We start from the raw sequence: 27482 nt of genomic DNA on the forward strand, positions 1-27482 counted from the left end.
ATATTAAAGATTCCAATATAAATTTAACTAAAAACGTGTGAAAATCTTGAATCGTGAAAATCATGTTTACATGTGAATGCTAAAACCTTGTGGAAGATATGAATTCAATCCGCGCGGTGTGCTACACCTCGCGAGTTTTAGACAAGTTCATGAAAAGTGTTACGTAACAAATTTTTCATACCCCCCACCCCCTTCATAACAATTCGTAACGCACATCTCATAACCCCCCCCCTCTTGCGTTACGTAATTTATGGATGGCCCCTAAATGCCTACACTATTAAAAACATCGATAATTTGACCAATTTCATAATCAACTTTGAATACAATCCTGATAATCCGAGCCCAATGGCGTTACAATTTCCGAACGGATTGGTCGTCGTGTTTGCGGAAAATTTATACGCGATGGTCGCCTATAAAGAGAAAGAAAAAGTATATGTTGGCAAAGAACTGTTTGACGGGATCGGATTGGGCAATATCTTTAACGCTTTTAGCACCTTAACGAATCCCGAGGTTAACACGAATTTTCATAACGTGCTAGAATTTTGCGGAAGGTTGATTAGTGAACCGATCAGAAATAAGGCCACTTTTGTGTCGGCTTGTTTCGGTTTAATTCAGAACACTTCTACCCCTTTAGCTGGTCCAGATCCGGAATACAGTGTGTTAGGAAAACTTTTGCCAGTAACAGCAACCGGGATTAATTGGAGAGAAAGTGATAACACGAATATTGAAAATCCCGATTATCTTTTAAGCCTGCATAGGGATCGGAGTAAAAAAAATCGATTTTTTCAAAAGGTTTTTCTAAAGACGGAGAAAATGGTAGAAACTGATTCCACCAAAAAACTGGGCGATGAATTTTACAAGAATATTTATAAAAAAAAATGAGATTTTATCTGGGGCAGGGGCCTGACCCGCTTCCTTCCGTCGATTGATTTGAGTAAAACTCGATAAAACCGTTTTAGGTTAAACTGTTTTACATATTTGATAAGGCATACAAACAAACCAAATAATTCAAACAGTTAAAATCACAGATTTTATTAATTCATGATGGGTTTACAATTAACACAACACAAAACAGTATATATATAAAAAACACTTTCCAAACTTAATTCTTCGTACACATACATAATTAACCACGTCAAAACTCAAGGACAACGAGTTTCGAAAGGCCAGATACATAAGGGACTTAAAAATGAAGGTCAATAACGACAAGCTCGTACCAAAGGACAACCATCATGCCTCAAACATGAGTCCGAAAAGTGCTAATTCGGCCCGCGCTTAAGAAAATTGACCTATTGACCTCTAAGGACAACCCACCACCCCAGAGAGCAGTGGCACGTCTAACTAAAGTGTCAGAGACTAGTTTGCGACGGGCAATTAATATTTTGTGGAGGCAAAAACGAAGAAAAATCCGAGTCCATCAGCTGACTCGAGAAGCATAAAAAAATCGTCGTTTGACCTGCAAAAAATTTTATATTAATTACCTGACAAAAGATAAAAGTGACTTTTTAGTGTTGCTGGATGAAGAATTATTTTCTTTAAAGATACCAACGGTCAGAGAAAAATTTACTATACATCCAAAGAAGAATATAATTCCAGAAGATTGGCCATCCCGCACACGGAAAAGTTTTGCAACAAGTTCATGGTGGTTGGTGCATTATCTGGTCGTGGTCTCCTCCCACTTATCAAAGTTCCAGAAAAAGTGAAGGTAACTACGAAGTACTTCATTGACTTTGTTTTAAAACCGCTTTTGGAGATTCATCTTCCAAAACTATATGGCTAGAACACAAAAAAAGTGATAGTTCATCACGACGCAGCGTCATCGCACACCGCCCTTTTGACCCAGGATTACGCCAAGGACTTAAACACTACACTCGGGATAACAATCATCCAAAATAGTGAAATACCTATTAAGTCACTCTATGAAAGTCCCAAGAATTTTTTCGGCTTAGGATATCTGAAATAAAATGTTTTCTCCGCCACCCAAAAACTTTTGACGGAGTTTGGAAAGTTTTGAGAGACGAGTGGTCTAAACTTGACCTCGCCATGGTCAAATCAGTGTACAAAAGTTGAAATCGCCGATACCGACTTGTAGCTCAAGAAAAGGGCTTTCACATAAAAAATGTTCGGGACCTCCACTCCAAGCCGTTCAACCAGTAATTTAAGGTCAAAAACGTTCACGTGTTACCGATTCAACCTCGGTACATAAATCTTATTAAATATATGCAGAAACTGTGTATTTATACATACATAAACTACGTATTTATGCAATATTTTGAAATCTTTTGGCCTTTTATTTCTAAAAAGCATTGCCTAATTTAGCATTATTTAGAAGATTATGTTCCGTTTTTAAGATTACAGTAGAATTTATACAAACATTTTTGCATGGTTGTAGTTTTGTTTTTACTTCTTTAGATTATAATTATTTAATAGATTATTTAAACTAATATGTAGATTATAAATATTTGCAGTAATAAAGGGTTGCAATTCCCTAAATTTATATGAACCTAAAAAATAAGTAAAAATATTTATTAGAAGGAAAAAGAGTGCTGAATTGTTGTTATAAATATATATAACTTGTCCAGGAATAAATGGTGCCGGGTACAGTGTACCTACACTAGGGTTGCCGCGGGTAGCGAAAATGCTACCCGTTACCCGACCCGCTACCCGCAGCACAACTACCCGTACCCGCACGGGTACCCGTGCGGGTACCCGTTGCCCGCTACCCGTTATGAGAATTGGGTTAAAAACTAACCAAGCATGAGAATAAGTTTGATTTGATCAATTATTTTTTCATTTGGGTTGATATGTATTTTGAGATAATACTATGCAAGTAAGGCATGCTTTTTGGCTTACAATTGGATCGTTTTTCAAGCTATGTATGTGGATATTCTTAGAGATTTATGATTCATCAAAAAATTAAACCAAAAAATAGGAATTACATCGAACTAATTTTCCCATTGAATGAACAGTTTAAAGGAAACTATTGCGGGGGCAGAGTTCAAAGTCGACCATGGACTTCGGAAAAACCACGACAGCGGGAAACCAGGGAAAAGATACAGAACATTTACTTAAAAATTAAACTTTACCGCCAATATTATTCGTCGAAGGGGCCATTCAAAGGAAAGATACATAAGTATCACGCGATTCCTAATTTTTGGCGTGACTTTTTGATATATGCTCGCTGGGTAATCTTGGTTTAGCTTTAAAAAGGTTCAATTTTTGTTTCTATTTTTTCAAATTTTGATTTAAATGAAGTTTTCATTCAAAAAAATTGTCTACAAATAAATTTTTTGTCTTCAATCGGATTAAGATTTTTTATCTTCAAAGCACAAATTAAAATCTCGGCAGTCTTACATAAATAAATACACACAAATACAAGTAAAATTATTACTGATATTTTGAGCGGGCAAACCATGCTTGAGAAACAATATGTAATTGCTCCGCATTTTCTGGACGTGAAAAATATTTGAGGCCGGCATAGGCCTCTGTGCCTTCCGTAAAGACACGCACGTTATAAACGTTTTTTGCTGGCAAATGAAAAATTTTGAAATGGAAAAATAATAAATTGACGCTTTTGTTGGTAAATGGACTAACTTGCTGCTAACTTTCTTTGTGAACTGATTTATGTCGAAAATTAAATAAAAACTGAACTACCCTTTACCCGTGCGGGTAGTTCTCGCTACCCGCAGAGAACGGGTACCCGCAAGAATCGTGCGGGTATGCGGGTAACGGGTACCCGACCCGTTACCCGCGGCAACCCTAACCTACACTGCGCAGTTTGTGTACTCTGCTACTTTTCATTTTTATTTTTTGAAACATAATTACGTTGGCCTCCAGGGGATATAAAGCATTTTTTGTTAAACTGGCGAAATTGAATTGCAATCACCGTGAAAATGAAAACCTCTCGAATCGAGATTTTCACAACTGCAAAATCGTCGCTTGTCTTTATTCGAACAAGTGGCAGTGTTTCAAATTGGAAACATGTTACAAAACGACAAACAAGGTTTATATTTCGATGTATGAGGATGACAAAAAGTGGAATTCAAAGAACAATTCAGATCAACTCTCGTCATAGCCACCCACTAGATCTTGAAAGACATTAAAAAATTATTCAGCAATAACTCTTACACGTCAAATTGTGGTGCTTCTCGGCTACTGCAAATTTCGAAACGCTTGTTCCGCAACATTAAAGTACATTAACTGGGGATTACAGAAAAAAATAAGCGATGGTTCACAAAAAATGTTCAGAACCAACACAGCAGAGTGCAAAAAAGTTGCAAAAAAACGTGTCAAGAATTGTCGTGAAAAATTTTCATCAATGGTGACGATACCTACGTCGATCTTGAACCTTCAAAGACTTCGAAAAGCACATTTTACCACTCAGGAAACCTTGTGAGTGTAGATTAACAACAGAAGTTGTACATTATATCTACATTCCCTGCAAAATTCCAAGCAAGGCTTACATTGAGACATATGGCCTTAAAACAGAAAACCCTCCAAATGTCCCCATTTGTGAGAAATCGATAAGATTTAAGCCTTGTGCAAAAGAAGTACTCCAACCTTCGCTTCAAGGCGAAAAAGCTAGAATGATTCGAACGATAATGCCAAAAAATCATCCAGGACATTTCATAAACGGGCTGAAAATTGATAATTTGAGGGCTGGTGCGGAAAGTCTGATTGGTGGCCAACAATGAAGTAAGAAAAATCCTTTGAAGCAAAAATAGACATGTCTGGTTCCTACCTACAATTTCCGACAAGCTTTATAAATATCTACTAACAAGGTCGTAATGTGGAGGTCATTATGCGCGGAACCATTTATTCCTGGACACACCTTATGTATATTAATTACATATATCAATTTAATTGTTTATTTCAATTTTAATTACTATTTTTGCAAATGTCAAACCAAATATGCGAATTTTACAGGAACTCTTTAGTAATATTTTCCAAATCCCAACTATTTATTGTACCTTCATGGGCCCGAAGCGGCCTTTACAAGGATTGAATAAAATTCTTATCTTATCTTATCTTATCTTATCTCTTATATTAATTACATACATTGCATACAAAGAATTAATTGCGTATCAAATTTGCATAATTATGTATGATACACTTTACTAAGTAGAATAAACCCAAGCAAACGAATATAAAAAGTAGTATGGGAGCGATTGAAATTATTTTTAAAATGGGACCGTATTCGACAATTATCCATTTAAGTTTTGACTGCTGACTTCCTCTCCACGGTCAAAGAAATACTGACGGCGTTGAATTCTGTATGAAATTTCGTCCAAAACCGCACCCCATATAAATTAACCATTTGATAACACACGATACGTTATTTTTAATTATTAGTACACCCTTCATAAATTAAGTATGTACTTATAAAATGGTTTGTGATGAATATATATTTGGATCTAATTTGATACCGTTTACCAAAATATTTGGATGCGAAATGATTTTTTATTCCCAATTATCAGTCAACCCTTCCTGAAATATGAATAAATATGAATAAATTACATACATATGTATCAAAGTATGGACTTCATTGTTTGAAAATTTTTACAAATACATAAGTAATCCAGTTTTCCTCACTGTGTATTGAGCCGTAGTTCTAACCTTGCAGATGAAAAGAGGTAGAATGATCTAATAACACCGAGATTATTTTGAAGGCGAGCTATTATTTCGGCACTGAATTTTTGAACACATGTATTCACATACAAAGTAATTATTTCGAGATTGTGGCGTAAAAACGGTGACACAAATGATCAATGAGGTAATTCACGTAGTTATTCTTTACTCAAATTTGTTCCCAGATTTTATATGTATGTATATATTTCTGTAATTTTGTAAAAGTTTGCATGTTTAATGAATCTTTAGATTTTACAAGTTTACCAAGCACTTAATGAAAGTTTTTGTTAATCTATTAAAACTTGATGATATTTTCAGTATGTCCCTAGGCCAATAAACTCGTGAAACCAGTCATATTCTTATGATATACACATTATTTAAGAAAACCAAACTCTAGATTATTCATAATTTATTACAATAATGTGTGGCGATGTTTAATGAAATTAACGCATTGAATATAAATATGTATGTACCCACAAATTGTTAAAATTTCTTGTAGTGACGGATATTTTACAAATTTTTGTTATTTTGCTCACAATGGAACTTCTTTTCAAGCTACACCGGGATCGATGAGCGAGTTATGTCAAAAAATCAAGCCAAAAAATAGGAATCACGTGACACTTGTGTTTCCGTTGAATGGTCCCTTTGAAGAAAAATATTGGCGGCATTTCTAATAAGAAAGTATGCAAATCCATGGCTCTTCTGGCTAGGACAAACTTGAAACTTGTAAAAGACATTTTTGCATCACCAAACGGAAACTGTTGACATTTATAGGTATCATCTTTACCCTCCACTTTCCCTAAATCCATAACGATTTGTACCCTTTCCATGTAAACCGGAACAAAACTCCGAGTCCGGCAGTCAAGATAACCCATATGTGATATATTATCCCATCGCATAATAAGGTCGTCAAATAAATGTCCAGCCCCCCGAATAATACGGAAAGAACGAACCTTTTTTTCTTCCGCAATTCCAAACGTTTTCAACTCCGTTAAAAACACAGGATTGTATTCGTTAACTAATTCGGGCATGTTAAGATATCCTGAATAGAGGACAACTGTTTGCGAAGAATTTATAAACTGACCGACATTCTCGTAGCGGAAAGGTTCCGCGGGTGCGATAATGTTTGTAGTGATGCAGCCTTCATACCCCCACGTGACGAGTAGCACTAGCGCGACGAAGGGTACGTAGGCCCGCGAAAAGTTCCGTACGGGTTCCCGTAGCAAAAGGGAGAGGAGAAAGTAAGACGAGGACAGCCACGTGGTAATGTAATTCGTAAACTTCTTGGTGATAGAAGATACCATTATTTTGCCAGGATCTCGATTAGTTGTTGTAATCACGACGAAAACTAGTAATATCCCGATCCATACGTTTGTCTGGAATGGGGTGAGCCAGACCCGTAACGATGTCTGCATGCGGACGTATGGTCTGCAATATATAACGAACATTTGAACCTCGTCTGCCCATATGGTTCTTGTTTCCAAGTCGAATCGTCTCATGTCGGTTATCAGATGGTGCAGAGTGATATGCCCGTAGCCAGAGCCCTGGATCGCGGTAGAGTTTAGAGTTCTAGATAAAAAGACGACTTCCTCCATAAACCTGGTGCGTAAACGAATTGATATGTCCTTGTATCGGGCGCGTATTCCATCCATTAAAACGTTACACTTGATTGGAAATGAGGCCGCTGGCATTTGAATTCGCGTTGGGAGTTGGTGGTGATTGGTATCCGTGGAAAATTGTGGGTTTCCGTAGAGATTATGGAAAACGAAACGCTGGTCTTGAATGGGTTCGAATTTTTGGAGTTGTCTCGAGTAGACGTGACGAATTGGAAGGTCTTCAATTTGTAGGGAAAAGTCGTCAAATGAATTTGATTCAGTTGTTTCAACAAGTATGAGGAATAGAGAAAATGAGTAGTTTAAACAGCCCTTACACGACACTTTTTGAATATTATCATCCCCAAGGACCAAAATAAATATGAAATCTGGCCTGAAAATGAGATGTGCCAGAGTAGGGACAAATCCGCCATTTCGTATTTCGGAGTCAAAATTTATTTCATTTTCTCTGCGTGCAAGTAAACTTGGGGAAAGTAGGGCGATCGCTAGATTGCTGATATGCTGAGAGACCAAAGGCAAGTGTGTACCGGAAAACGATATCAATCTTCTGGTAAAAATAACAAATGAATTTTGACTACTAACATGACTACCTGCACCAATTAGCACATCTTCCAAACCCTCGTTTTTAGAACCTTGATCAACTCTCATGTACAGAATGCAACCATCTTTCCCTTCCAATGACGTTACTACCTCTACTAGAAAAATTGAGAGGGCGCATGTTAAACAAAGTTTGCGAAAAGTTGAGAAATGATAATTATACATGATGATATTTTGTAGATAAAATAAAATTAGCGATGTTAGATTGAATATGGTTATAGTTTTCAGTGATAAAAATGTATATGGTTGTGTAAGTTGCTCTACGTATGTACGTCACCAGTATTGATCGGTATTATTATATAATTTAGGGGCCATTCATAAGGTATGTATGTACCGGTAGAGGAAGAAGTAGGAATCAAACTATTGTGACACATAGCGTTTGGAAAATCGCGATTTTTTTGTCACACAATTTATGAATGGTCCCTTATCGTCGTGTTGGGTATGGAATTTATTAAATTATTTAAGAGGCGAAATGAATGATTTTTGTAGTTATGGATTTGCACGAAGTAACAAATTATTTATTATATTTAGATATTTATAAGGGATGATATATTAAATATATGTATGTACACTGTTAAAAATTTGACAGAGTCAGGTACTGATATTGACTTGGAAATAATTTCCTACAGGTTAGAAGTAGTTTGTTTCCGAATTGTAAAATTTTTCATTACCCAGACAAAACAGAAACGTTAAGCTCATTATATGTATGAAGTCATATATCTGTAATAATCCGACAAGTAAGAATTTAGTACCACTTTTCTAAGAGTGTACAGATATACAAATACGTTAAAAGTACAGTGGCGAAATTAGCACGTAGGCAGGGTAGGCAAGGCCTAGGGGCCCCCGCGACAGCGGGGGCCCCCGGGTGGACACTTTATCTACACTAGATATTTTGACTCGAAAAAATTATTTCAAAAATGTTGAAGAGAAGTTATTTCATACTAATTTATTACTTAATTAATTTAATTAATGTCTTGTATTGATGTTGTTTTTGAGTTGGTAGCCCAATTCAGCCTGAAGATTTCGACATGTGGTACACGATGCATTCGAATTAAATTGTGGGTTCTTTGTATAAGGAGAATTTTTACGATTCTTCAAAATTCTCATATGTACAACATTAATAGGTACGTATTATATTGTTCAAAAATTTACTTACTACAAAATTCGCAGCCTTGCTAAAAAAAGGTCACAGCGTAGTGTGAGATAGGCCAAGTTACGGATGAGTTGGGCTACCAAAGCAAAAATAAGACCACTGGACATCCATTCAAATCAGAGAAACTTTTATGGGATTTTTCGAAATCAACGGTCGGGGCGCAAAATCATACTAGCAATTTCTGCATTATATTGCAACGGGCATGGAACTATGTAACTCTTCAAGATTGTGGAGGTCAATGCTACTACGGTGCGAGCCTAATATAAGGTGCCTACACTTGTATTATTTGAGGAAGTAAGTTTCCTCAAAAAAAATTATGAAATGCTTCCTATCCACATGAATTTTGAGTTAATAGAGTTATCCTGCAAGAAGCTAGATAGTTTTGAACCCAATTTGCCAAGTAATGATTAGCACTCTAAAAGAACGATTTGTATGCATGCACGCGGTATCAGACAAATTTTGCATTCCTACATCTGAATGTTATAATTGATCGAAGATTTAAACGATCAGTAAAAGCCCATGAATCAGACGTGACAGTGGTTTTGGAAATAATTTCTTGTTTTCGCGCGGAAAAGATTAAGCTGAGGAATATTTTTTCTATTGAACAAAAGATTTTTCAGCTTAGGAGTAGAAGGTCACTACTTGTCGGGCCCCGATTTCGATCTCCTTTAGATATGTTGTAGTACTACATATGTGTAGAAAAAGTGAAGGAGGGTTAGACTCCATGAACCCATTTACGCCCGCCACACCCCCTCAAAGGCGCCCAAACCCCCAGAGTTGCCGCACTAAAATCATCGCCAAAAATCGAGTTTTGGTCAGATTTTCAAAAAAAATTACATTTTTGTGATCCCAGATAGTTGCTCTATCATATCCAACAGCAAACTCAAGTTTTTTGAAATTTTCAATATTTTCGAAGATTTTCTGACCAAGGGTATGTATTGAAAAAATTCGAAATTCCAAAAAAGTTGAGTTTGCTATTGGATATGATAGAGCAACTATCTGGGATCACAAAAATGTAATTTTTTTGAAAATCTGACCAAAACTCGATTTTTGGCGATGAATTTAGTGCGGCAACTCCGGGGGTTTAGGCGCCTTTGAGGGGGTGTGGCGGGCGTAAATGGGCTCATGGAGTCTAACCCTCCTTCACTTTTTCTACACTCATATAGTATTACAACATATCCAAAGGAGATCGAAATCGGGGCCCGACAAGTAGTGACCTTCTACTCTTTAGATTAACTGCTTCATGTCCGGATATATTGGCCGCTGTTCTAATATATCTTACCATCCCAGTAAAAGTAGTGACGGCAGGGAGATCGATTTCGAAGTGAAAGCTGGTGAAGAACTATTTGGAACCATGTCATAAGACAGGTTACCAAATACTCAGATTTTAAATATTGAATACTGAACACTTTCCACTGTAGGACTGCCAACGAGTTCAAGTCAACTCGTTTGAATTGGATTTGAGTGTAGAGTATAACTCGACTCATTTCAAAATGACTGAGTTGAAAAAGCTCTTAAAATCGGTGAGTCGACTCATTTGCCATGAGTCGAGTTGAGTTAGAGCCAACTATTTTTGTTCTGAGTTGAGTTGAGTTAACCCTCAACTCAACTCAACTCACTAGCATTCCTGCATTCCAGGTTAGAAATAGAAGATTGGATATCTCAATTTTCCGCCACAAAACCTAGAAGTGTTTTAATTTAGCGGACGATGTTACATACATAAGTATGCATCTACTCATTTCGTTGTGGATTACGTAATTTAACTTTAATTGTTACAGCTATATCGACATGTGACATGATAATTAATACTTTTCTCTTTAAGATAAACGAATAAAGTAGACCCAAAACTTCTAGTGTAGAAAATTTTAAGTTTTGTCGCCTGCCTAGGGGCCCCCGAAATGTAGTTGCGCCACTGTAAAAGTACTTCCACTTATACATATCTACGCCACCATATTGTGTGGTCCATACATACATACCTAGATAAATAAATGTTCAATACAACTATTGACTAAATACTAAATGCATGATAAAAACAGAACATAAAACTTTGAAAAAATAAAAATCATTCATGTATACAAACAAAATTATTTAAGGATCGTGAACCAACATTTTTAAATTCGTGCATGTATGAGAAACATGCATGAAAAATACAAGAATAACATGCGTGAAAAATAAATATTCTTCACATTACGATATTCCAAATATCGATATTTTATGAATGCAAATGCCTACTTAATACCTACATAAATATGTATGCTACAAATAATTATGAGTTTTGATAAACCACCAAAAATATATGAAATCCGTTATAATTAATTTTGACTTTGCTAAAACTTTGACCCAATTCAAGGTAATAAATACATAAAATCATTTCTATTTGTCACAGCGTACATATTATATTGGTACATATTTTAATCCGAACTTTTAGCAAAGAAACAAAATATTTTTCATAGTTGTAAAGTTTTAAGTTTGTAAAATTTTCAAGTTTCCATGAAATTTTATAAATTTAGATATGTATGTGCACATATCATCGAGATTTCTATTATGGTAAAATAACAGAATTATTAGTGGACACTTCCGGCCCAAAAATCGTGTCGATCACATTATTCGCGACACTTTTGACCTTATTGCTTTTCGGGAAGATGAACGCGCCTCTCAGAATCTTTGCGAGGTCGAGTGACATTACGCCCTCGAGGATTGTGCTGACCCCGTTGTTGACCCGGTCAATCGTGGCGTCCAGTTTTTCGGTGGTGGTCGTGGTAGCCGTCGTGGTCGTGCCCCCAAGTTCAATTGGTGTCGGTCTTGTCCCCATTGGACGGAATGGTGACAAAATATCTGCGATAAAACAGAGGTACTGTGTCGCCACCGGAAATAATTTGCATACTGGGGATAATTAGATGTCGATTAAATTACCCGTATTATTTGTGGTAGTGGTGGTTGTCTCTGTATCATTCCGATTCGGGTCGGATCGGATTGTGTTAGCCATCTAGAATTAAAATATGACAATTTTAGTGATAAGATCGGAACAAAAATTTACATATTTCCTGAATTTTTGCAAGAATGCAATAGTTGCTTAAAAATATTTAGTGAATTAAGTAGATTTGTTTACAATGTATTGAAATAACTCTTCATTTACTTACCGACATTACAACAAAAATACTAAGAAAAACTGCCACTTTCCCAAATACAGAAAACTGTTCCATTTTCTGAAAAGTAGGTATTTACAAAATTGTGTTTAATGTATAAAATGGCAAAGATTTGTGACGACGTGACATTCGGACGTAGAATGGCTGGTGAGAAAATGTGCCAACTTGTTCTTAATCCTCTCGAGTAAACCAGTTCTTTGCAAATATGCGTCAGACGAGTTGGCTGAATTTTTTTGCGAGGTGTTCGTGCATAAATTAATTATCTGTGATATACATACATAAGGTGGACTAGAAAATTACACGAGGGTTAAACAAATAAAGGTTAAAACTTCAGCGAATTCATTATGCAAAGCCCCCAATCAGGAATCCCGATCTTAGTCATGAATGCAAATACGAAAGTGTTGAATACACTCTTAAAAATAAAGCTCCACTTTGCAAAGTGCAAAGTTGCAAAGTGCAAAGTTGCACTCTGAATTCTGCATTAAGCATGCTAGACGAAATCCAGGGTAACCTGTGCTCTTTATCAAGTATCATCTGGAATTTGCATAGTATATTTAAATTAAAATTCATACTGTATTTAGTGATGAAAAGGGTTATATTATTTTTAAGGGGGTACATGCAGACAGAAAATCATACCGCAATCAATTAGCATTCATTCAGAGAAGTTGATACATGTTTAATTAAATAGTTAAATTCTTACTATGAAATGTTTATTTGCAGCTAAATACACACGTCATCTGCACTATGTACATCCGACTGAAAAATTATTACTGTGAGGTTGAGTGAGATGCATAATGTAAATACCGATTATTACTTATTTATATACACTTTTGGTATTAAATAATGTCAGGCAAACTGGTATTAAATAATGTCTGCATACATATACATACAAATACATACAAACAAGTGTGTATGTACTACTTTACCGGCACGGTAATAAAGAGCATTACCGTTTAGCAATATCATGGCAATGAAAAAGTTACCATTAAGAAATACATAAAATAAAGAAATTAATAATCCACACTCTTAGAAAATGCAATATCTTTGCATGAAGTAAAATGGAACGTTATGCGCTTTAAAGTAAACCTCACTTGATTCGAAGTAAAATGGTCAACTTCATTCAAAGTAATGACAAAAGTCACCAAATGTGAAGTAAAACCACTATTTTCTAAACCACAAAGTAAGCTATTATACCATTTAGAGTAAGCAAACCCCATTTAGGATATTCTCTCATTACAACTCGCTCTCAGCAAGTCAGTGCTGGTTAGTTAAATTGATAATTAATTAATTAGTTAGTTAACTCATAAGCAAATAATGGAGGAAACGAGGAGGTTATTGCAACAATTTGGACGGGGACGCTGAAGGGTAAGAAATTCGCATAATTTGCATAATTTATACACAAATTTAATTTACATTGCGTTTAATTTTTATTTTAATTGTCTTTAAACAGACGACGATATTACGGACGCGACTCTGTTAATAATTTCAGGAGAAAATTGTCAGGTTTTCTAGGTCATTTTAGGTCGCCTTTGGAATGCATTGTACAATTTGTGAGAACTTAGCTGGTATATCTTTGTTTTAAGTGCAAAACTAATTTTAAAACTTTAGTATAACATTAAAAAATTATCTTAAGTTAACAGGGTCCAGCGTTTACAAATATCCTCACTAGTGGTTCATAATAAGGGTAATTTGTAATGCAATGTTGAATGTGAAATAAAATATATTATTAAAGTACTAAATACTGCGACTACGCTTAAGTAACTTTTCCTGGGGTCATCAAAGCAAGAAAGTAAAGTCATAATCAACGCGATTTAGGGTTACGGTCGTTACCCTATTGGGCGCTCAGTTACCCTATTGGGCGCTCAGTTACCCTGTGAATATTGTTACAGGGTAAAATGGCTTACTTTGTGGTCGAGAGAGAGCGATTCGCTATAAGTGGGGTAGTGGCACTTTGGAAGTTATATCGAGTTATATTTTACGTCATATAAAGTATGGATTTCTAAGAGTGCAATCATTCATGATTATATTTATTTGTTACATACATTTTTTTTTACATAATCTACACATCCGTAACAATTAATTAATACGTAAGCCTCTACTTCTACATAAGTTATTACTGTTTTACAATTAGATTCAATCCTTCATTAAAAACATACAAAATTTGATCCGATTCCTGTTTTTTTGGCTATAAAATCTCGCGGTAAAAGGGTTTCCACCTGGCCCACACAGTTCGCAACCACATCCATTCAAAGCTTATGCCAACTTAAAAGTTTAGTAGACATCGGTTTTTGAATGGAAGTGAGTTCGAACTGGGTGTGCCAGGTGGAAACCTTTTTACCGCGAGATTTTATAGCCAAAAAAACAGGAGTATTTTAACGTTTTTTTCATAATTTCATATTTTGCATACCCACTTCATTCTCTACCACGCACATGCAAGTATGCAGAGTTCCGAATGCCTAGACGACACAAGGTCCTCTGGATAAGCAAGTCTTGGAAAGTCAAACATGGACGAGATCGACCACGCTTATTTTTCAGCTGACAGCAGAACCAGGGGGAGTTACGGCAAATACTTTATGAAAAAATTATTACACTTTGACTCTATTTGTACATTGCTTTGTTTTTGAGTTGAAAATGAGTGGGAAATGTGTTGGATTTGATATGGTTCGATTGGATTTGATCGGATATTTCTTTGTGAAAAAGAACAGATTGGGTATTTTTAAGAGTTCGAAAAACGGAGTAGCTCGGATATTGTTTTTTTTATACATCTACATGTTAACGCTCTGCTCAAATCTCATTTCATACAATTATATAAATTTCAAGGTTGTGCATAAATTAGACTATTAAATGAATGAATTGTGCAACAAAAGTAGAAACAGATTTTTCAGGTCAATAAACCCTTAAATTTTAAATTTCAAGTCCATCGCAAAATTATGGTGTGTGGGTCGGCTTACAACAGCGTTTGAGTAGCGCAATAAAGAGAAGAACGGATGTAGGGAAGGGTTTAAAAGCATAGGAGCTGGCACATTTTGGACATGGGAAGGGAACCGTCAACCTACGAGAATTTCCAAGATCGGTATGGTTTGTCCCTTCCATTACAGTTTAAGACTTGCATCATTTTTAAAGTTACATATGTTCTCGCAGCAAAGTTGAAGTCTGCATTTTACCATCTTTGTGTAAATAGATACTCCCACGGGCAAACTTCTTTCTGTGTGGTGTCTTTTATAAAGTATAAATTTGGAACTTCTTTCAATGTATTTTATTATCCAGAGCTAAATACTTTACAAACACAAGAGTTTCGTCGTGGGGTATTTTCTGCCCGTCTAGTAAACATATTTGGCTTGACGAAGTAAAAATTACGTACAAAAACGTGTATATACTGCAATTAGATTGTATTCAATTAATAAAATATTTTGACACACACACTAAATAAATCTAAATTCCCTTCTTGACCGTACATACATTCGAATGTTTGCTTTATATTCCAGGGCAACCAATTTATGGAAATGCACTTTAAAAATCGATGACAGATGGTTTAAACAGAAGTCATAGTAGGATGTGTCCATTTACTAATGTATTCATATGCCTAATGGCCATGATGGTAACCATTAACATGATTGGTCACGAATACCTACATAGTACAACTGCAGAAGTGATTACGTATATGCAAATATTTTGTGTGATTATTGGTAAGTTTAAACCCTAAACATGAAAACAAGTGTGGAAACGTGCGCGATGATGGCTCCCTTCCCCCTCTAACCAGTGAACAAGGACAGCTCCGCCCCGGGTCCCAAGAAACTCTGGCAAAAGGACCAATCACCAAGTTCGGAACTGATGCCAAGTCAGTGACGCGTTGGCAAGAAATTCTTCTTCCCCCTCGCCTCGATAGGCCAACACATTCAAAGGATAGGCTCATCCTCAGTCAAGCCCACGACAAAAATAACATACACATATCTCTCTACTTAAAAAAATTAATACTTCCTAATAGTGTGTCAAATAGTTATAGAATCTGAAACTAAATATAAATATTTAGCGTGTTAAATTGCAAACCTAAAAACAGAAGTGCAATTGTGGAACAGTAATTCTGTTTCGAGTTTGAATCATTTTAACATTTGGCGAAACTCTAATTATTATACTCCATCCAGTTTTCTCCCGTCAATATATATTTACATAAATACGTTTCAAATATTTGAGGAAAAATAGGCCTTGTAATTTCATAGTGACTCATTGATCCCACTGTAAGAGGACGAGTATCGATATACGTACATAAACACACTTGAGTAATTTTTTTGCAGGATAAATTCAGCATGTAGGTAATCTACATACATATTCCAGTTAAATCTATTATTGACTTGTTTCAAAATTGTGTAAAAATTTGTAGCACATATCCATCTACATATATGTATGCATGTATTTATGAGCCATAGATATACCAGTCACATAATTCGTATACATATGTATATACATGAGTATTTAGACCCACTCCTTACATAAGGAATGTCCAAATAATTATATAATTATTTGGACACAGGTCTACTTAACATACATGCATGCATGTTCTTCATTTCTACTATAAATAAATAATCTGGTGACCAAGCCTGCTAATGGTTACTATCATGGCCATTAGGCATATGCATACATTAGTAAATGGACAAATCCTACCATGACTTGGTTTTAAACCGTCTGTCATCGATTTCTAAAGTGCATTTCCATTAATTGGTTACCATGGAACATAAAGCAAACATTCGAATGTTAAGGGAGCAGCTCTGTCGTTTTCTTGGCTTGGGAAAACTTCGGAAATGACAATAACTTCAGGTTCTTAATCTCACAAATTACACTGAAGTTGAAATTTCGAGAAATAGATATTTCCACTTTCAGAAATTTTATTACACTCTTTATGTAAACTGATCGTTCTAATTATTCGAGATCTTATCATGGCGACCAACATGGTTCAAATTGATTATCTCCTCGATCACGTTTACCCGTGCGACCTGCAAATCTTATACGATGGCGTAGAGTCCCGTACATTCCATTCAAATGGAGATCACCTCCCAACTGAAATGTTTCTTCCTACACCGAGTAATGACCCACATATTGGCAAAATATCAAAACTCACATTCGCGCTAATTGATGTGACCAAGTCACGTTTTGCCACGTGCCGGGTAGCCATACTTCTTATGAACTTTTTTACCTCGTTAAATTCAAAATGGGGAAATCAACGTCGACAAGAGAAATGGATGTACGTGGGTGTTTTATTATTGATTTTCAAAAGGTATGTTCCGCACTGTTTCTGACCAAACTTTTGATGAAATAACAAACTTCAAATCCATGTAGGATGCTGTGATTTTTTTCAGTTCTGTAGGCTAACATTAACACTAGCAATAGCTCATCAAAATTTACCTCGAAAATATGCCAAAATTTACGACTAGATTTCATTATCATCAGAAAACCGTTTCCCCCTGATGTCTTTCTTGAAGTTTCGAAACGAATAATAATCACCAAGGGTCATGTCTGGACTGTACAGGAGGTGGTTTATCTAGGTGAAGCGATTTCCGTCTGCAGCAGCCCTCGCAAAATGCCAGGTATGCGGTGGGGCTTTGGCGTGCTAAAAATGCACCAACTCTTTTTTTTGACCCCACGTTTTTCTTCAACCACAGCACACAGCTCCTTCTGGATTCCTGCATAGGCTGCCCCATTTATCATAGTATTTTGACCAATAAATGTTATAAGGAGGGGACCTTTGGTATCCTTGAAAATGGGAATCATCAATTTTTTGGCAGGTTTTTGCACTTTTGCTTTCATGGGCTGGGGCGACCCCCCGTGCTTCCATTTTATGAATTATTATTTGGTCTCCGGGTCATAATAGTAAACCCAAGTATCATATCCAACTATTAAAATATGAATCAGGTTCCAGGTTTCATTTAATAGGTTAAAATTTGCATTGCAAAGGTCAACTCGATCTTGTTTTTGAGATGGCGGAAGCAATTTTTGTACCCAACGGGCGGAAGCCATTTTCATACCGAAGTCTTCAGTCAACGTGGAACAAATTGTTGGTTTCGGAACACCCATCTCATCTGCTAAATAGGACAGTTTCAATCGCGGATCTCTCATTATTGGTTCCTCTAGTTTCCGGAGCCTTTCTGTGGGAGAAACAGATTTTGGGCGTTCTAGCAGCTTTTTGTCCGAGACCTCTTTTCGCCATCATTTGAAATTATTGACCCAATTGAATTTGTGTTTTGTGTTGAGCAGTTTTCGTCGTAAATTTTAAGCATTCGATCATAAATCTGCGACACGGATTGCTCCTCTAGCTTTAAAATTTAAATCACACTACGATATTTAATTTGCAAATCTGACATTTTTTCCGTCGAGGTAAAGTTTGCTGATTTATTGCTAGTGTTCATGTTAACCTACAGAACTGAAAAAAATCACAGCTTCCTAAATGTATTTGAAGTTTGTTATTTCATCATAAGTTTGGTCACAAACAGTGCGGAACATACCTTTTGAAAATCAATAATAAAACACCTACGTACTTCGCAAACGAGCAACACCTCTATTTCATACCCTATCCTACCGAGCCTAAGGACTTATTCCTCATCCGCGACAAGAACCTTTTTGCGGTAGTCGTGGGGCATCGTGTGAAAGTGGGAGGTCTGCGTTTGTTATTGGAGAGGGATTCGTATAAAGGGCAAACTTATAAAATGGGCATAGCTTGCATTTCTCGGGAGGGTAGGTTGGGACGTTTCTGTGTTAAGAACCAAGGCGAACGATACGTTCACGAGGGAAATTTGAATTGTGTGGAAAAAATTGACAATGCAATAAGGACCTTTATTAACTTTACAACGCCACCTAAATATTGGGGTTTCTATTTGCTGGATATGGAATTACGGAAGGATAATTCAGCAATAAACATCACTTTAGTAAATGATATCGATCCTTTTAATCCATTTAACCGTTCTCGTCCTTACACGGTTGAACATTTAGCTCAGGCCGTGTTCCGCAAAGCTAATACGACTCTTACCTCTGCCGATTCAAAGCTTATCAATTACGCGGAAATCGGATTAGGAGATATTTTATTGCTCCACTGGGACACTACAACGGTCAACTTGAAATTCTCGGGATTTCAATTCTTAACCTGTCATGCCGAATCCTATTTAAGTTTTCGCTTTTACGTAGATTCGTTCCAACCCGATTTATGGATTGGGCTAGGAATTTGCCTTTTTGTCATTACAGCCATTGTTTATGCGTACGTTCGCTATGCCGAGGTGGAAAACGTCTCGTTTTCCCCCTGGCTTTACGTGCTTTCCACTTTGCTAGAAGAAGGACACCCGGTTCCGATGAAGATTGACAAATTGATCATATTCCGATACATTTTTGGCATTTGGAGTCTAATGTCTGTCATTCTAACAAATTGTTATAATGGATTGATGATCTCCAAGCTAAATTACGTAATTCCAGAAACATTTGCAGATCTTCTATGCGAAGATGGTACTATACATTCGTCTTCATATTACACTTCGTCCGATTTCTTGCTCAATTGGAGAGAGAAATTAAAAATCAACCTTATTTCAAATTATTGGGTAGGTGTTTGCAGTTATGAATATCAGAACACAGGTTTCGTCGACTTACAAAATCGACACGATTCCAGCAATTGTTATAAATTGTTATCAACCCCATTAAAATTACCCGGCCTTGATGTCATAGCATTCAAGTTTCTAACGTATTTAACCAATGAGTTAGATTTCTACAGCCTTTTGAAGCAGACAGGTCCCGAATGGGTTCCATTGCTAGAGTGGCCCCATCTGGCTCAATTGCTGCAACTTTTGAATCCACGTCACGCCCATTTCCCAAAGGGAATTGACTACTCAAGAAAAGACCTCAATGTGACCTATATGCAGCGAAAGATAGAAACAGAAATTGTTGATTGTTCCCAAAAAGCGGTCTTCATTGCTCAATCAGACGATCTAAAATTTGAGTATGACTTCCTAACCTTGAACTATCATAGGAAAGAATTTCACAAAGGCCAAGAGATACTAAGCCCACGTCCCAAAGGATTAATATTCGACGACGAGGGTTTTTCCAAAATGCCAAAATATTACACAAGCCTGATTGAAACAGGAATTTATGCTCGCATAGAACAGGAACTCGGGTATAGGGCCATGGCAGACAGGGAGCCTGCAATTAGCATAAGCAAGGATGATAGTTCCTTCTCGCTAGGGTTGAACGGGGGCGTTGTGACAATTTTCGTTCTGTACGGAGTCGCAGTTGCAGGTTCTGTGTTGTTTTTCTGGTTTTAATGTACCAGCAAAATTTCTAGTTTGTTGGGTGTGCTTAAACGTAAAATTGTTCAAATGATGCTTGATAAGTTTCATGGGTGCAAAATACTCTCGAGAAAGGAGAACATCCCTGTTACCAGCTAATTTAAGGAAATATTCCAAATTGCACACATTTGTGCAAGGATTTTTTATCAGTTGACTATTTGCCTATGTATGTATCGCTAGTATTCTAAATATTTCTTGCTTATTAATTATACACGTTTGTATAGATAAATTAATTAAATTGTGCACACGAGATCGTTCCAGTTACACGAATCCTCTCCATGGAGAGCACCTGTTTCTGTTTCTGGAGCCATGTTCGCCACCGAGATGAAATAAATGACTGAAGGCGTCGTCAAACTTGGGGGGCGAAGGTGAACACAAACGCTACGGAAATGGAAAGTAATTACATTTGTTGTACAATTACTAATTTATGTTTAATATTGTCAGTTTTAAGTGCAATCCTTGATCGAAATGTGCAACAAGATGCTCCCGACTCTGGCCAGTGGGAAAATGACTTCGAGATCTTGAAATTTGCCGAATTATGTACACGATATGGCTGCTGTGAAGAAGAAGGTTGAAAATTTTATCAAAAAAGGCTTCAAATTCTCAAGAATTTCACTTTTGGTTCACACAGTCAGAATAAATTTTTATTTGTTAGCGATTCGGAGAAACTGCTGGAGTTTTTGCGTGATTCGCCATCTGCCAAGCGTCCTCGATTTACATAATATCTGACAAGAATATGACGCCGCTTATCTCCACTCTGAGAAGATGGTTTATGAATCATGACTTATGATTTATGTGATTTTTCACATTTCTGCCTTTGGGTTCCGTTTGGTGAACGTTAATTCACTATTAGTTATGTATCACTGGCAGTAATAATATTCTGGCAATAATTGTATGTAATTGCGATCATAATTTTATCCTACTTATATTTCCCTTAGTATAGAAGCTTACGCCTATTGTTAACTTATGGTTTTTACTTTCTCTTTGCTATCACCTTTCTCTTTACTTTCCAATTAGTTTCACATTTATCATTTTAACTTAAAGGGAAAACCAGTTGTTTTATTTGTAATTTATTCGCAGAGTTTCAGTAATCATAATTAATATATAATTAATGCTAAGTACCAAATACGTATTGTGGCTCGATAATATATAGCAACATGTTGTAGTATTCATTAAATTAACAAATCTTGCTAATTTTATGAAAACAATAAACACACACGCTCATGATCCAAATATATGCAATCTCCATTACGAATTTAAGCACAGTATATCTTTAGCAGAATGGTGCTCCTATGTGTATATCTTAACTCAATTATCATTACAAAAACATACATTCCACTTGCGATTGCCCATGTTGCAATAAACATTTTCAAATGTAATAAAGTAACAAGTTTACTAAATCCTGGCAGGATGGCTTGATTTTTCATATTTTGAGAATTTTCTTTTGTCCAGTATAAATCCTCCCATAAGCTGTAAAACCCAGACTCTCTAAATGTGGTATCCAGTCGTAAAGCTTCTTTCAAAAAGGGAACCCCAAAACAGTTATAAGAGATTGATTTTTGCTCCAACATAAAAAAGCTGCAGGCATAAACGTCGTTCATTCCTGCTTGGTCATACAACAATTTAATTTTGTCGATGACACCTGTTATCAAGTGTGTTAAAACTCCTACTTGCTTTCTTCCACTTTTAAACAATTCAATTATTTCCTTATACGAAGTATCTGTATTGTACACAATTTCAAATGCATTTTTATACTTATCTGTAATATTTAATTTCTCAAACTCGTATAGTAATAACTTTTCGTCAGCATGGTCTGATGTAGTGGTTAAAATTATTTTATCGAACACATCCAGAAATTCGTCAACATTTTTGTATTCTGGGGGATCTGGAGGCGCAATTACGTTTCCAACCACAAGGGACTCGTAGACAATTGGAATAATGATGCTGGATATTACGATTAAGGTGTGAACTAGGGTAAAATTTTTTACAGGTTGACGCAGCATATAAGTATATCTCGAAAAGTACTAATTTTACGTCCCAAGTACCCGCCATCTTCCGAATAGAGGCTGCTGCCAGGAGTGCTACGATAGTTATCCAAACCGTCCAATTAAATGGAGTTAACCATACTGTCCAAGTATTTGAAAATATATTACGATTTCTACAATAAAATACGGCTGGAACTTGTTCCTGAGAATACGTTATGGATAGAATCTGCTCTACAAAATAGTCATCGTCCATACGAAAATTAGGGTAAATGTACAAAACAGGGAGATTTATAATATTTCCGTGAACTATCTTCACATGAACCGTAAAATTTAGACGAGATGCCATAATTTCCAACTCATAAGCGTAAGTCTGACACAAATCTACGATACTTGTCCTAAATTTTAAGTTATCAACACAATATCCGTGCCAAACTCTATCCAACAATGCTACATCGAAACCGTTGTGATTGTAGATACCATTAGGACGTTTGGTGAAATGTTGAAGCTCGTCCACCATTTTCTACCAAACCTGAATAAGCGGACGGACGGACAACAAGATAGATCCCTAAAACGGGCGGCTTAGGTGTAGCGAAGGGAATTGCGATTAAAATACTTGCAATAGCAACGGACCATAGCAATATGCAATACCACCACGTGAGCAGTGGTACTTGCATTTATGAATATTGTGGCCATTTCTTAACCGATTTGGATTATCTCAAAGTTAATTTAAAGCTAAAAATATTTAAAAACTTTTTTTCACAGTACATTTTTGATTTAGGTCCTCAATTTTTTCGTATAAAGCAACGTCACTTTTTGGAGGGTGTTTTATGAGAATATCTCAGGAATGGGTAGGCTCACAACCGACCAGAGTTGGAATCCAAAAGTAGACTATCATAATTAACTCTCGTCACTTATTTAATAAAAATCGGTTAAGAAATGGTAAAGTAATGTGGTTTTGTCACTTTTGAACGTTGGAGTAAATGCATACTTAGGTGTTTTTTAACCATTAGATCACCATAGCTTCACCAAAGAAAAATAATTGAATACCAAGGAGGAATCATCGCGCAAAGTGCAGTGAGGGCTCCAGTTTATTTGGTAGCGAACTAACAATGCGATAGTGTGTAGTGTGACCCTCGGGATTGGTTGAAATTTTGAAATGAAGTGATCCATAACAATCCAATCAACGTTTCTTCAGGCAGTTTGTTATGTATATATGATTATGCATAAATAAGTGGTACACAGTGAGAGGAGACAGAGGAGAGTATTTATTGGAAGAGAGTTAAAGATGGAGTGAGTACAGATTCATAACTAATTACATATACATATCTACGTAGGCATACATATACCTAACACTACCCTCTCACGAAAAAATTTTTCTCCTGAAAAATAGTCTGAAAGAGTGTGTAGGTTTGCAAACTAACAATTTCAGTAGTCACAATTTGAATTAGAAATTTTGAGGGTTGGAGAAATAGGTAAAATTCATAGAAAAATGAAATATGAAATGACTCCGGAAAACAAACATGAACAAAGATTTTGCATGAATAACACTGAACAATTTAATACACATATCGAATAACGCAGTAATTTTGCAGGGCTGGAACTTGAGAAGATGGTATGGCTCGCAATCGGTGGTGGAATTGTGTCATCTCAGGCGTTGTGGTGGTGGTTGACTCATATAAAACTTGCAGATTGGGACAAAACGATGAACAAAGAAAAATACATTTTTGTGGTCGTGGTATGTGGTCCATCGGGACATCGGAGATACATAAATACGCAGACTTGTAAGGGTTTTGTCGGGGTGACCCATAACCGGACAACTCGAAGACGCAGGGTTTTGTCTGGGTGACCCATAACCGTGACTCGTTAAAAAAGGGGAACTATGTACAATGTGGATTTCCATACTTGAACACGCAAATAATATGTAGACGTTGCTCATTACAAACATTAATCTCAAGGCGTTATATTTCATTCTGAGCCTGGGAAAGTAGTGACAACGCAGATCGAGCACAAAAGTTCAGCAGAATTTTGAGACAAAGTGAATCAGATTACATTTTTGCAACAACATTTGATAAAAAATTGGGACAATTTTCCAGACGAAATGAATAAAAATGACTGTTTTTTCATATAATATGCAGAAATTTTGACAAATTTTGAACGAATTTTGATGACAATTTTTCAGAATTTAAACGGAATTTTTTTACAATATTTTTACGATTTTTTAACAATTTCGAAGGACAATTTTGCATATATTTTTTTGACGTGTTTAAAACAAATAACGGAATTTTAAATTTTGCATATTTGCTCGAATTATGAAATGTAAATTTTGGACTGGAGATTTGGAAATTTTAAGAATGGGGGAAGATTTTCAGGGTGGTTTAGAACCAATTTACAGACCTGATACCATCCGGGAGGATAATCCAATTTACAGACCAGATGACGAAAATTCACAAAAAAAGTTTCACAGGAAAATCACACAGTTTACACAAGGTTTTGAGAAGAGAGATTTGGGAAGTTTCCCTATCGGAAGCAAAATGACAATGCTCTAAGGGGCGTTGGTCAAGCTGCTTAGTCGTCGGAAGAATTTTGAAAATTTTAAAATCCATTTTGAGTGGGAGGAGCGAAAGAAAGTACTCGACGGTCCACCAATGTTATGTATATATGATTATACATAAATAAGTGGTACACAGTGAGAGGAGACAGAGGAGAGTATTTATTGGAAGAGAGTTAAAGATGGAGTGAGTACAGATTCATAACTAATTACATATACATATCTACGTAGGCATACATATACCTAACAAGTTTGTGCGATGGTCGAAATTTGGCAAAATATTTGAGGTCAAAGTTCAAAAAGTGGCGATTTTTACCAGGCAGGGGAAGCAAATTCAACTTCCATTCTCCTCCCGTGTTAAGAATAGCCAATTTTTCAATTTTGACCTCAAATATTTTGACACATTCCGACCATCGCGCAACCTGCCGGAAGAAACGTTAGTTGCATTGACATGGAGCACTTAATTTCAAAATTTCAACCAAATTGGAGGGTTACACTTCACACCATCGCATTGTTAGTCCAACGTGTGGTAGGCAGATGTTTCCAAATTTTAGAATATAGTATTGAGGTAAAATCCACTTAAAATACATTAAAACCATAATAAAATACTTTAAAACCCAAATAAAACCTATTTATGTAATATGATAAGACCTAATGGGTTTTATTTGCAAAAAGTCTGGAATGAACTGGTTTGCAAGACGAAATGCTGTTCGGGGCCGGCAGATAATCTGCATAGATTAGTCTGGGCTAACCTAAGGTGGTATGCGCATTCCTAATTAAATTCCTGCGTTAAATTGTAATCAATTAATTAAATATTTTGACACCACAATAAATCTAAATTCCCTTCTTGACCGTATATACATTCGAATGTTTGATTTATGTTCCATGGCAACCAATTTATGGAAATGCACTTTAAAAATCGATGACACACGGTTTAAACACAAGTCATGGTATGATGTGTCCATTTATGTACTACATAATATATGTATATGCCATGACGGTAGTTATTTTCAGGCTTGGTCACGAATAGTAGAAATAAAGAAGTGATTATATACAAATATTTTGTGTGATTGCTCATTGTTACGTTTAAACTGTTGAACATGAAAACAGGAGTGGTGACGTGCGCGATGATGGCACCCTTCCCCCTTCAACCAGTGAACAAGGACAGCTCCGCCCCGGATCCCAAGGAACGAATTGGAAATGGCCAAATCACCAAGTTCGGCTCTGACGCCGCGTCAGTGACGCGTTGGAAAGCAATTCTTCTTGCTCCTCGCCTCGATTGGCCAACACATTCAAAGGATATGTATGTACGTACATTCTAGTTAGCTCAGTCAAGCCCACGACAGCTCAAACAACATACAGATATCTCTCTACTTGCTGAAAAATTATTACGTCTTAATAAATAGTCTGTCACATAGTTACATATAGAGTCTGGAAATAAATATTTATGTACTGTGCGTTAAATTGCAAGCCTAAAAACAGAAGTGCTATTCTGTTCAGAGTTTGAATCTGAGCATCTTAGTTTATATGAACTGAGTGCATCCGTATCGCCACACCCGATTCTAGTGTCAGAACCGGAACAAACGTGCGTCCGGGAATCCGCCCGCCGTGACGCCAAATCGTCGCCGCCGGCCCTGTCCTGAGAAGAAGATCCCTCCTAAGTGGCGTCGCCCTCATCATGATCCCATTTAATATAAGGATGATAGCGGACCCCACCCCGACGGCCCGTACCATCCCTTCACCGGCCCTACTCTAATTATTATACCCAATTTTCTCCCTTTAATATATATTTACATACATATTTGAGGATACCTGAGCCTTGTAATTTCGAAGAGACTCATTTTACCTAAGACGACGAGCATCGATATATAACACACCTTACAGTACCTTTTTTGCAGGATAAATGTCGCATGTAAATAGATGATCTACATATACATTTTCCAGTAAAATCGTATACAAATATATCGTATACAAAATTGTATACAAATTTGTAGTACATATGTACATATCTGCATATATTTAAATATGTATTTATGAGCCATGGAGCAATTGACATATTTATACCCACTCCCTACAGCTATCTATACAGAGGTTTACTCAACATGCGTGCATGCATGTTCTTCATTTCTGCCCTATATAAATAATCTGGTGACCAAGCCTGTCACATAATGGCTACCATCATGCTCATTAGGCATATGCAAACATTAGTAAATAGACATATCCTAAATGACTTATTTAAACCTGTCTACCCCTCATCGATTTCTAAAGTGCATTTCCATAAATTGGTTACCATGTAACATAAAGCAAACATTCGAATGCCAAGGGAGCAGCTTTGTCGTTTTCTTGGCTTTGGAAGACTTTGGAAATTACAATAGCTTGAGGTTTTTAATCTCGTCAATTATGTACACTCAAGTAGAAATTTTGGGAAATATTTCCACTTTCAGGAATTTTGTTTCACGCCTTATATTGATCATTCATCATGCTAATTAGTCGAAAT

At 36.4% G+C, this 27482-nt stretch overlaps 2 protein-coding genes across 2 annotated transcripts; one reads left to right on the top strand and one right to left on the bottom strand.

Annotated features, from left to right (window-relative positions):
- Positions 1-11296: 11296 nt before the first annotated feature.
- On the bottom strand, positions 11297-12298 carry LOC110856596. The gene is made up of 3 exons (XM_022105083.2): positions 12132-12298; positions 11905-11977; positions 11297-11826 (listed from the first exon to the last, which is right to left on the bottom strand). The coding sequence occupies exons 1-3, from the start codon at positions 12192-12194 to the stop codon at positions 11534-11536; spliced, it is 429 nt and encodes a 142-aa protein (XP_021960775.1). The 5' UTR covers positions 12195-12298; the 3' UTR covers positions 11297-11533.
- Positions 12299-18832: 6534 nt separating this feature from the next.
- LOC118437747 lies at positions 18833-21502 on the top strand. The gene is made up of 2 exons (XM_035857072.1): positions 18833-20820; positions 20897-21502. Exon 1 carries the CDS (start codon positions 18833-18835, stop codon positions 20426-20428), a length of 1596 nt encoding a protein of 531 aa, XP_035712965.1. The 3' UTR covers positions 20429-20820; positions 20897-21502.
- Positions 21503-27482: the final 5980 nt, after the last annotated feature.

The sequence above is a fragment of the Folsomia candida genome, unplaced genomic scaffold, assembly GCF_002217175.1.
Source record: "Folsomia candida strain VU population unplaced genomic scaffold, ASM221717v1 Fcan01_Sc016, whole genome shotgun sequence".
Lineage (NCBI taxonomy): Eukaryota > Metazoa > Arthropoda > Collembola > Entomobryomorpha > Isotomidae > Folsomia > Folsomia candida.